This window comes from Bidens hawaiensis, unplaced genomic scaffold, assembly GCF_021521415.1.
Source record: "Bidens hawaiensis isolate Kalapana, Puna unplaced genomic scaffold, B.hawaiensis_p1.1 tig00006061_1, whole genome shotgun sequence".
Classification (NCBI taxonomy): domain Eukaryota; kingdom Viridiplantae; phylum Streptophyta; class Magnoliopsida; order Asterales; family Asteraceae; genus Bidens; species Bidens hawaiensis.
The window spans coordinates 610,019-622,492 of record NW_027491400.1 but is presented as its reverse complement, the minus strand read 5'-3'; the positions used below and the strand labels follow the sequence as shown (position 1 = coordinate 622,492).

Sequence of the window (12,474 nt, the reverse complement as noted above, 5' to 3'; positions counted from 1 at the left end):
TTGATCACAAAAAGTTTAAAATGCAAGTTAAAAAGTTTTGGTTGCCAAAGTTGGAAATTTCCAACTTTCCCACTTCTTTTTATTATATATTAACTAATTAATTAATTTTGGTCACAGGATTTATATATTTGTTTCTATAAATTTTAGCAACCTTTCATACATTCACACTTTTGGCCTAAGACTTTTAGCACTTCAACTTTGGCCACAACACCTTTCTTTACAATAATGTAACGGATCGAACTAATACTGACCAAGTTAGCGCCCAACCCTGCCGCAACACACCAGTTTAAAGCATCTACAAGGAGAGGGTTTAAATCCTTTCGGGCTTCGACGTAAGCAACTGCCTTTGCGAGTTAAGTTCAAATCGTTGCAACGCGCGTGTTCTCCAACTTGTTACAATAGATAAGGTAACTATCTAACTAATTGATTCTATGTAAATCATATACAAAATTACAAATAAATCAAGAAAACTAGATGGTTAAATTCAGTTAACAAGGAAGTTGTTTTGCTTAAAGTATTCAAAGATGAGACTTACATAATAAGTACTGAGCTGCATGACAAAGCTTTGAAGTAGCAGGCATAGGAATTGCAAGACACTTACATCAAGCGTGTTCGTTCGTTCATAGAATACTTACTACTCGCGCGGTTGTTAACCATTGCTATGCACGAAGCTTCTGAGGGAGATCAATGTATAATGTGAGCGAATTCAAACATAAAAGATGGTCACAACATGGTCAAACACACAAAATCCTCAAAATCAGTAATTGCTAAACACATCTAATACTTCGCAAAAGAAAAACGAACATTCAATTTGATGTACACCAAAATGAAATCAATATATACACAAAGAAACTAAACGAAATAATGAGTCGGGTATTCATGCTCATAACTGTATAATCACAGTGAGCAGCCGCAATGGGCCAGTGGTGGACTCATGGGGCAGACGGTGACTGCAAAGGCAAGTAGTGGTGCAGTGTGGTTCTGTGGTTGACTGGCTGTGCAGCGGAGGAGCAGGCATCATCTAAATTAGTAACTATTGCTTTTTACAATGACTGTGTTTAGAGAAAGTGGGAGGGGTGGCAGCAGTAATATAAGGCAACGGTGAGTCTAGTTCTAAATGTGATTGATCACATCTAGTACTGTGGTATTTAAAGATGGCAAAATAGCTGAAATTGTTATATGGCATTTATTTCAGATGTCAAATAATATATTTCTACATGCGATTAAAAGACTTGAAAATTTAATCATTATAACGTTACAGTTAGCCAAGGACTATATTTCTACAGTGAGTCTGGTTAAACAGGCTTGAACGCTTGATGATTTTTACTGCAAATGTTATTTTGCATTTTAAGTTAATTTTTAGTGCCAAATAATATATATCTTGGGAGATCTCTTAAAATCTGTTTTTGCTTTAAACAAGTGGTTTTTGCTATTTTCTAGCATGAGATCTGCATTGAACTTAACCAAGAAATTTGCAGCCGTAACTAAACAGTCCCAAGTTCTCAGAAACATGATATGCAGTGTGAGAAGAATGCGTTTCTTGCAGGAATCCAATCAGAAGTGTTCACTTCAGTAAACATTTTGCCAAGAATAATGTTTTTCGGTCTTTTAGGTTAAAGAACTGGATAACAAACCACAATAAGCTTCATACATTGATCACCAATAAACAATTTTAGATGTAAAAGAGACAAGAAATTTAAACATAAACAAAATCCTAGGGGCAATAAAACAACTTCATATAAATACCAAAGTTCTTAATGTACAGGTTTCTGTTAGCTATCTTAAGAAGGCAGTAGTTAACCTCTGTCTGCTATACCCCTAAACCAACTTTCTATCTATTTCTTTAAGGTGTGCCATAACAACACCCTCTTGCCAAAAGAAGCAACATAACCAACACTCAAAACAAGTCAATCACTAGCATTAAATCTTGATGGTTTTAGCAGCAAACAAGCAGTTGATCCTCTTCTGAATTGGAGTCCTGCAAGACGGACACTCCTTCATTCCATTATCTTCATGGACCAGATTGCATTCACCACACAAAACTTGATGACCACATGGAACAAAAAGCACACTCGTTTCCTCAGTCAAACACATCACACACTCGTGATGTGTGAAACTGCTTCTGGAACATTCAGACGGTGACATCCCTTCAGAAAGCTCCCAGCTCATGCCTGTTAACACTGCAATTTTCTTGGTTTCTGCTTCTAAGTTCAGTGCAGCAATCTCATACTGAATTCTTTTGATTTCAGTTTCAAATTCATTCAACTCTTTGCCAACCCTTTTTATAGCCCTCTCATCACCTGCATCTGCCAATGCCTGTAGGCGTTCTCTTTCATTTCTTATTGCTTCAGCCTGTTCATGAAACTTAACTGCTTCTTCTTCTTCCCTTGCTAATCTTGCCTGAAAATTATCAATTTTGAGTTAGTTTAACATATTATTCATTAAGTTAGGCGGTAGCAAAAAACAGATGTACCTCGGTCTCTTTAAGAAGATGCTTAGCCTTCTCAAGATCCCGTTGCTTCGGACCCACTTCCCGTTTCAGTGTTTTAAGACCCTCCTCCAGTAAATTCTTTTCAGGCCCACACAATTCGGACTTCTTCAAAGCTTCTCGCTCTTTACATAGAGCTTCCTCCAAACTTTTAGCTTCAATCAGGGTTTGTTTTTCGGCTATTTCCTTCTCATGTTTCAAGGCTGAATTTTCAGACTCCAGCCTAGCAATGGTTGCATTAGACATCTTAAACTGGCAGTCAGTATCAGTCAGCGCAGCTGTCAATTCTGAGAGCTTCTTGTTTGTACTCTCTTCATCTTTCTTTGAATTTTGTGCGTCTGCCTTTTCTGCTTTCAGTCTTTTTATTTCGGGCCCGTCTGGACTAAGCCTCTTAGCTACTTGCATCACCTTCACACTGGCCCAATCCTCCCAACTTTTAACTTCTTTCTGCAATGATTGAAGTCGACCAACTGCAGCCAGTATGATTTTATCTTTGTCATCTTGTGGCACATGGACTCCCTTCGACTCATCAAAGGGGATTCCCGCCAAATAATAAGCGGCAGTCGTACAAGGTTCGGGTGGGACTCCTTCGGGCTTTGGTGCCGTGACTTTTGGCAATTTCGGGTCTTTCTTGCTTACATAAGAAGGCCCAGATGGTGACTGTTGATTATCTAAACACAGATTTCCCAAGCTAGCAAACTTTGCCTTTAGGGCCTTTTTTGACATTTGTCCCATAAGTTTCTTTTCAAAAGAAAATGCTTTATGTCGAAGAGCGTCTCTTTTGTTCGATGAGCACCATTTTTTACAGCATCGGCATTTTTCCTCACTTACCTCGGGTTTAGAAACATTTACGGGTATGGATTCTTGATCTTGAGACGGGATTTCTGTTTCAATTTGGGGTTTTGAAGACGTGAGCTCTTGTTGGGCGGGTTTAAAATCACTTACCAAGAACTTGTTAAGGTCAATTTCAGCCACAGTTGCAATGAGTATATTCAAATCACATATCAAAAGAGTCCACATTGCTTGATGAACAGATAGATACGGTTTAACATATCTTATTATAGTCACCATCTCCAGCATCATATACTCCACCAGGCTATTGATATCTTTAAACGTATACCATGTATGACATCTTCTCCTTTCAAGGGAATCGAAAGCACGGTCCACTATACATGAGACCATGTCTTTGAGGCCATAAAAAGGACCACATTTCAAAAGGGTGTCCTCAGCGGTCTCCTTGCTGTAACCAGTGTCAGTGATCTTTTTGAGAGCGGTTTGAAAACATGTATGTAAGTTTTTAGAAAAGAGTTTAGAAAGGTCAACTACAGTTTCACAATCCCAACGGAATCCCGAGCCATAACTTAAAATTCTGCATATTAAAAGCCTAAAGTTAGAGATTTGATTTTACAGGGAAGGCGAAAAATAATATTGAAACAGGAGCGATATGGTTATCTGATAAATGAAATAAATTTGAAAAATTTAAAAAGTTTGGTTTGGTTGAGTAAATAAAACAAACAGTTGGTGTGCATAGATAAAAAGCAATGATAAACATAATCATCTTCTTATAGTACATTAGATTAGAATGAAATGATAAACAGCAGCAGCAGCAGCAATTAAGAAAGAAATTAAGAAATTGAAGAAGCATATTATACGAGTGAGTGATGATGTTTGTTGAAGCAGACAGACAGACAAAACCCAACTCAACTTCTCCTCCGTTGATGAAATGATGAGTTTTACAACACAACTTCTTCTTCTTCTTCTTCTTCTTCTTCTTGGAGAAGAATACCAACAACAAGAAGAAGCATTAATATGATGAAATCAGACTGTAGAAGAAGAGGGTTTTGTATTGAAGGACCAATTTCATTTATTTATAAACCCATTTCTTTTCATTTCAGGGTTTAAGTCAAAACTAATAAAAGGGGCCACTTTTTCAATATTCACCAAATTTATTGTATTTAAGTTACCACGTTGCTCAAATTTAAAGAGATTTGTTGTCTTACTTTAATCATACTATATCGTCTTAACCCGAGTCAGTATTATATAATAATAGTAATAATCCCCTCAAAATATTGACATATTTGAGTCAATTAATTAAATACAAGTTTTTTAAAACATCAATATATACATATACTGATAATATTTTTACTTTTTTGGAACGGATGATACTTTAAATATTAATCCATTAACGATGTAAAATTTATTATTAATTAGTGTCGCTTAAATTATTACAAGTAATGAAAAAAAAAAACAAATATACTTATTATGCTTATTATAATGACATTAATGATCATTAAATGCTCAATATAATTCGAGGAATATATATATTTTTATTATATAGGGGAATGTTAACGTAGAAATAAAACTAACGTGTTAAACGTGAGAATCAAGTAGAGTAATTATGTAATTACATTATAGAGTAATTATGTAATTACATAATTACTTTACTTGTATATATTATTACTCTAATTGATTCTTACATTTAGCACGTTAATTTTATTTGTATTTGATTCAAACCCTATCTCTAATGTACTCGTAATTTAGGAGAGAATGGTAGATCAAGCAAAATAACTATTTTGATATCATTGAGAAAAAGCATTTTGTATTCTTAGAATATTGTTACTTGAAAAATATAAGATAATGTAGCCTAAATATAACAGGAACCTATGGAATATTTTCATTAAATGAATATAAAATAAAGTGGTTTATATTCAAAGTTATTTAGGCAAATTTATTTAAAGATTAAACAAAAAGAGTCAACAACCACATAAAAGATACAACAATTATTACAATTTCCAAAACATTGTTAGTTTTACTTTATTAATTTGAACGTCAATATTACTCATTGTTAGTTTTAAAGACAGAAATAAAATAATTCAACTTTTTAAGATATACATTAAAATTAAAAATAATGATAGCTTAATATCTATTATTTATTTTTTGTTTTGTTAAAACTGCTATTTCACACATCAGTGGGCTAGAAAGCTTAACTATTATTACACACTAATAGCTAGTCTAGAATAGTAGAATCCCTTTGGTAACATGCTATTAACGAGTTGAAATCGCACCGGAGCCATGTTGATCATCTTGTTGAAACCGCACCATTACCGCACTCACATCATCTAGCTCGTGTTGACCGCGACTCGAGCATCACCTCCGAGTTATGTCTTCTTTGTATGGTTGGTGGATCCGTCTTTACCACCCGAAGCTATCTGCAAAAGTGCACAAACTAAAGTTTCCGGTTGTGGCTTAGGATTTCTGTTAAACAGAGGTCCATTAAAACAGATTTCGATCCACCTCCACGAGCCCGTCTGTTTCCCATGGTACAATAACCGAAGCAGTATGTACTGCCTAGATCGCATTTGCAACGCGAGTTCGGGATCATGAAAGTTAGAAACGAACTGAACTATCTTTGGTGCATGACAACCGTGACTTGCTTGTTGTGTGTGCATACGGGTTGTGGCAGGTCTACCTGACCCTACCACCAAAAATACCAAGTGCAAAGTGTGCCATCAAAACGTCACATTACGCACCCGAGCCCATGCTCCACAAGTGTGTGTAGTCACATAAGAATAGAATCTTGTGAGCCCTCCTACTTGTAAGGAGCTCACAAGTTTATCATTTTACCAATATGAGACAAACCCATTTCCCATTCCACCGAAGTTTAAGTTCTCTACATACTTTATAGTATTGATATTGCATTCATCTATACTCTTTACACTTGTTTATAGCTAGATTATTAGTAACACAAACTAATAAATATTATTAATACAAAAATTTTCAACACAAACAAGCATATGTTGTATGTGAACTTAACATTCTTATGTGTAAGTGATATTTTGATATAAAAAACAGTAGCCGATTAAGTATACATTACATTCATATTATTGTATGCAACAACCTCACTCGCTCTTTGGAGCGGGGACGTGAAGTTGTGTTAGTTGGTTAGTGAGAAAACCAGACGCGTTATTGGTTCACTCGGATGCATATATATTTTCAAATATAAGAAATTGAATTGAATGTTTATAAAATACTACTACTAGTACTAGATCTGGTGAAATAATAAGTGGTTAACTAAAAATAGATTTGAGAGTTTGATTTTGAAATAAAGAATGAATAGTTGTTTGTTTGTTATCGGCGGGCGGAAAATGGAGGAGAAGAAGAAGAAGAAGAAGAAGAAGAAGAAGAAGAAGAAGAAGAAGAAGAAGAAGAAGAATGGTCTCCAAATCATCGTTGGCGGCTAAGATCCTCAATTTCTACTTTCTTTCATTTACTAGGGTGCTTAGCCCGAGCTTCACTAAGCTAGAGCTCGGCTTGTGAGTTATTTTTTCAAGCTCGGGCTTGACTCGTTTATTATTTATCAAGTAATAATTTATATGCGTTTTTAATTATTTTGACAAGACCGTTAAACGAGCCTAAGCTCGTAAAGTACCTTAAATCAGGCAAAGCTTGACTTGAGCTCGGCCGTTCAGTGTGAAATTAATATATTCAAGTCCAAAAGAGGTAATACTTGAAAATGCACAAGGCCTGAGATGGATAACTAAATAAGCTTTATTTAAGGCTCACTCAACCTCAAGCTTGGCTCGTTTCGAGGTTTTTATCTATCGGTAGCTTGGCTGAGTTCGTTTGGAGTGCAAGGGTGATGTGGAGTCGTTTTGGTGCTTAGCACGCCATTATTTTAACACGAAAGTAGTACTCGTAGCATACACTCGCTTATCATTTTAAATCTAAAAGACAAAATATACGAAAACATTTTAAATGCATGCTCCGAAATCAAGAACTGGACTCATATAACACACAAAAGTTAAAACTTATTTATACAAAGAATAAGATATGATGAATGTTTAAACAACATATATACCCATTCTATAATCCTCAGGACTACCTTCCTGAGTTCCAGGTTGACTTCCCCTACGCGAAGTCCTCTTTGTAGGAACTAAATTATAATGATCATCGTCGTCTTCATCGTCAATATCCATCAGTTCAGCCTCTCCCCCTTTAAAAACCGGATGTATATAAGCATCTTTTAAATATGCTTTCAGATCGAATTGCGGTTCGGTTGCCCTTTCTAGAGTATCTTTGATCATTGCATCCTGTTAGTTAACAAGCTAGCAATGTCAAAACATAAAGGGTAGTTTTGTCTTTTCCACTCGGGTATACATTAAAGAATAAAGAGATTTGTAACCTGTAATGGGAATTTCCTGAATGCAGACTCGAAGCGGTTCTTGCAGAACCTATGGAACCAGAAGGTTAAGATAGGGAGTGCGACTAGAAAAGGTGTCGAGTTTGTTGCCTCTTTTGTGCTCAGCAATCCTAACAATGTAATCTGTGAAATCATCAAACCGATTAGAATACGCCGATGAACACCTGGCCAATATGATGCTGCACTCTCATACTTCTGGTGGTATACATTGATCACCTAACAAACACCATATATTTATGATATATCCAACCGTTAGTCTGTCACACTGGTAATTCAATCAATCAATCAATCAATCATGCCCAGTAAAATCCCACCGACAGCAAAGCTATAAGTAGGGTCTGGGGAGGGTGGGATGTAGGCACACCGTACCTCTATCCAAAGGAATAAAGAGGTGGCTTCCAGAGAGACCCTCGGCTCTAAGTACATGTGTATGAAGCAAAATAAAGGAAATCAAAGTTTAACAGTTATATAAAAACTACTACTAATTATAATAATATTAATAATAAGATCACAGTTTAACAGCTATATAAAAGCTAATAATAATTATAATAATAATAATAATAATAATATATGTAAGGGAAATACCATTATGGTATGTGACCTAAATAAGTTAAGTCTAAGCCCTAAGGTATTCAATTCTCTCTAAAAATCCTTAACTTTAATTCTACTTCTCCACGAATTCCTATCCTCAACCATGTCCTCGGAGAGGTTTAGGTCTATAAAATCCTGCCTAATCCTCTCATCCCAAGTCAATTTCGGTCGTCCTCTACCCCTCCTCCCCTCTATAGTAATGTTTTCTACGGATCTAACAGGATTCGTCGTCTGTCTTTTCTTTACATGTCCAAACCATCTCAATCTCCACTCTCTTATCTTGTCTGCTATGTTCGCCACCCCTAATCTCTCGCGAAACACAACGTTTCTTATTCGGTCTAGCCTTGTGTGCCCACACATCCAACGTAGCATTCTCATTTCTGCTACCTCCATCTTCCGCACTTGTGCCTTCTTGATGGCCCAACAATCTGTTCCATATAGCATTGCAGGTCTAACTGCCACCCTATAGAATTTTCCCTTTAGTTTAGTCGGGAAACTCTTGTCGCACAATATACCTGTGGCTGCTTTCCATCTACACCATCCTACCTGAACTCGTTGGGTCACATCACTGTCTAATTCCCCATCGCTCTGTACAAAAGATCCTAAATACTTGAACTTCGTTACCTGCGGGACCACCTGCCCTTCAATTGTGATCTGTCACACTGGTAATTAAACGAGGCAATTAAAAATGATAGCTATAATGTTACCTGATGACGAAAAACCAGATAGGCGAAAGCAAAGAAGACGATTATGAAAGGGAGGAGTATAGGAGTGACCGTAGAGTACACTAGTCCAAGTAAGAAGTACAACTGTAAACGAGACTCGGTTATAGGCCAAAGCAATGAGCCAGGATCCATTGCTTCATCTCTGTCCTTTGGTGAAAACGTTCTTCAAGTGATAAATACTAATGGAACAACTCTCAAGATCTCAGCAGCCACACCAGCCCAGCCATCAACCATAATGTATGTAATAAAAAAAGTTGCTTTCATTGGAATCGACACACCCGCGGTTTCTGGAATCCTGAAGCAAAATGAAAAATGGCTTGATTTAGAAACTAAAACTTTTTAAAAGCCCAACATGTCAAATGGACAAATTTTTTTTTTTTGACTTAAAAGCTCTTTAAATCAAGCGGGTTGAAAGTCGGCCAGTATTATTAGAATGTTTTGAGCATACTCAAATCAAGTTATTCAAACAAGCTAAATATTATTCAGATAATACTGTTTTGTTAATCATCTGCAAAATTCGAAAGTGTTAACCTGTTTTGACCCGCTACCCATTTTGACACATTACCCAACCAGGCAGTTAGCCATGAAACTGCAAAGGATAACAACATACTTGGATGCTGACTGTTTCAAGAATTCTTTAGGTTGCTGAAGAGCGGTTCCTGTGACAATGCTTCCAAAAAACACATTCACTAGCAAAAAAAGATGATATTTTCCAGCCGATCTTGCTTCTAAAGCCGAAAATGCAACATAACCTTCTATTTTAGACATTTCCATTAAAATCATTGGAAGAATAAGGAGAAAGATCTTCAACACTATCCCAGGAAGAAACCCTTGAATGAAAGACTTGACGGATCGTCTACAACATGATCACGAAATCAAGATTTAAGAAAAAGAAAAAAAAAAGGTATAAATTTGATAAAGACGGGTTTCTACTTACGTGTTGATAAGGGGTTTCAAAAAGGGAAGAACTTTCCCGATTGATTCGATGTTGGCTAAAGTTTGAACAATGGCGATTGGGATCATGAAACAGAAAGTAAGACCAAATAGAGCGACCGCCATGATCAACTTTCTCAAATTGAGTTCCACAAATGGTATGGCTAAGTTGTTCCAGTAAACATCGCGTGGTTCAGGAGCCCAATCTGTGAGCCAGCGGGTCGGGTTCCTTGTTTGCTGGGTTTGAGCACATACGGCCGCACCCCATCGTGATCTAAACGAAACAAATGCAGCCGGGAGTACGGATTTTGGGTCATCAATCACCCGCTCTCGTTCTGCTAGTTCCTACTTTACAAAATCATTTCATGTAAGAACTAAAAAAAGGTTAAGAGGTGACAAATTATGATCTATATATTTTTGAGGATGAATGCTCACTTCTTTGCTCAGCTTTTCGATTTCTGCAGTATAGTAATCAATTGCATCGATCTTGTCTCCCCAAAGAGCCCAAAAACCTGTCTATACAGATAACCAAACATGAAATTATAAACTTCAAACTAAAGGTAAAGAGAGTATTAGAAAAGGCTTAAACTCAAACCTTTGTGGTTGGCCTTTTATTGGGCTTCCTCTCGTGCTTATTAGTGTAGTAAATAAGCCGATTCTGCAAATCCTTTTTCTGTTCCACCATTTTTGCAAGCTTGTTTGCATTGTGCACCACCTAAGAAATTTAAACCAATATATAAAAACCATTCATTAGGAAATAGAAAATATTGGAAAGCCAACCTTATGTAGAAAATATTGATCAGGGTGATTAACACGGAAAAAATGATCAACATGTTCACTAACAGACTCATCAGGGTCCGAGGGGACGTTTCTCACTAGAACCTAAACAAGAAACAGAATAATCAAAGCATATTATTTTCAAGCAACATTCATATATGAATTTGACTTACAGTAAACTGATCTGGACGACGGCTTTGAGAAGCAAGGAAATGCAGTCTCATGTCAGTGACATGTTTGTATTCCTTGTAAAGAACGTAACACGTCCAGAATGTGAAGACATATGCCATTAATATATGTGCAATCAACCTGATAAAGACAGAGTCGGTGTTTCAAATGCTTGCAACTAGAAACAGTTACTGCGTGTTGAGACCTTTTAGATGCAGGGGGGACATTGGATATTGAAAACTTGTCTATCTCGCCGTATGTCAAGTCTTTCATACTAGCGCTCATCGTCTGGAAATTTCCGCCTGTATAATTGACAGGTAACAGCACAACAAAAGCAAGTAGAGAAATAGGAACAAATATTTTCAATCTGCATAGAGTTGGTGATCAACATTAACAAACAAGTGAAGCAAGCAGTGAGTACGTTTAGGGTAAGAATATTACTAACCCGAGAAGATAGATTCTAATGTAGACGGCAGAATCAAGGCCTGCATGATCTATAAGCTCGGGTTCGGGCATTCTTAAAGCAGCAGGCACCCAATTCAAGAACCTTAGATACATTCTAACATCTAAATTGACAAAGTGTTTTACAAGAGGTCCGGAAGTGCTTGGATTTTCTCGAATGCCTTTGAGATACCATTTGGGGAAGTAAACTCGATCGTTAATGGGCTGAAGACGTAGGATTGCAAAGGCCACGAGAAAGAGTAATGCAGATAGACTGTTAATGGCAGCAGAGACGGTGATGTCGGAAACAGTCGCCATTCCAATTCCAAATGCACTAGCTGCTGCTACCTTAATTGCTTACTTACCTATTATTATTATTATCATTATTATTAGTTTAGAATATGATTGATTATTAATGAAGCATGCATGATCTAGATATATATGCATTAAAAGAAAGAAAGTGAGATTCAAAGAATTAATAAGAAAATTGATTTTGTTATCAAGGAGTGAGTAATGAAACAAGATCCAATTATAAATTGGATTAGAAACAAAGACTAACCAAAATGAATGAATGATTCAACCCATGCATAAATCCGGTGTGGGTTTTTGAATTGAATGATGAAATTAAATCTTAATAATATACCTTTTCTTTGTTTTGTGGGCTGGCGAATGATACAATGATAGATAATAATATAATAATAATTAAATATAGAAGAAGAAGAAGAAGAAGAAGAAGAAGAAGAATGCAGATGGCAGTTTATTTGTTTTGTTGAAAGACGGCAGCACCGGTAAGGTAACGACGAGTGTGCCACCAAACCAACATCATATTATTATTATTATTATTATTATTATAATAGCTTGCTTAACCGCTGCCTAGCCTAAGTAATAATAAATAAATATTATAACTATAACAATAAAAATATTTATTATTATGACTATGTATGTATGCATTTTTTTTTTATTTTGGTATCAGAAATGACATGAGGAATGAAATGATTTATTACGTGAGAATGAAGAAAGTGGTGTTTGATTACTCAATATAATTGAATCATCTATTACACATGGAATCTCATTCCATCAAAAATCATTCATTCCCACCTTTTTTTTTTCATTTCATTCCTCTCTCACCCTACTTTCTCAACACCACTACC

General features: G+C 36.2%; 1 protein-coding gene and 1 pseudogene across 2 annotated transcripts; both read right to left on the bottom strand.

Annotated features, from left to right (window-relative positions):
• Nucleotides 1–1,741: 1,741 nt before the first annotated feature.
• Nucleotides 1,742–4,293, bottom strand: LOC143631354 (putative E3 ubiquitin-protein ligase RF298). Its single transcript, XM_077100147.1, has 3 exons — nt 4,226–4,293; nt 2,474–3,857; nt 1,742–2,400 (listed from the first exon to the last, which is right to left on the bottom strand). The coding sequence occupies exons 1-3, from the start codon at nt 4,291–4,293 to the stop codon at nt 1,921–1,923; spliced, it is 1,932 nt and encodes a 643-aa protein (XP_076956262.1). The 3' UTR covers nt 1,742–1,920.
• A 2,935-nt stretch (nt 4,294–7,228) lies between these two features.
• LOC143631335 (hyperosmolality-gated Ca2+ permeable channel 1.7-like) lies at nt 7,229–11,657 on the bottom strand (annotated as a pseudogene). The gene is made up of 10 exons (XR_013153335.1): nt 11,088–11,657; nt 10,888–11,023; nt 10,718–10,819; nt 10,533–10,652; nt 10,373–10,453; nt 9,942–10,282; nt 9,615–9,860; nt 8,987–9,299; nt 7,671–7,904; nt 7,229–7,578 (listed from the first exon to the last, which is right to left on the bottom strand). The product of XR_013153335.1 is annotated as a hyperosmolality-gated Ca2+ permeable channel 1.7-like (transcript).
• Between the last annotated feature and the right edge of the window lie 817 nt (nt 11,658–12,474).

Bases quoted from the DNA above. Each gene is read 5' to 3' on its own strand.
- LOC143631354 (XM_077100147.1), bottom strand. From the start codon at position 4,293: ATGCTTCTTCTTGTTGTTGGTATTCTTCTCCAAGAAGAAGAAGAAGAA. The intron at 3,858-4,225 runs GTAAAACTCATC...TTTAATATGCAG, and splicing joins GAAGAAGAAGAAGTTGTGTT to AATTTTAAGTTATGGCTCGG. The intron at 2,401-2,473 runs GTACATCTGTTT...GATAATTTTCAG, and splicing joins ATCTTCTTAAAGAGACCGAG to GCAAGATTAGCAAGGGAAGA.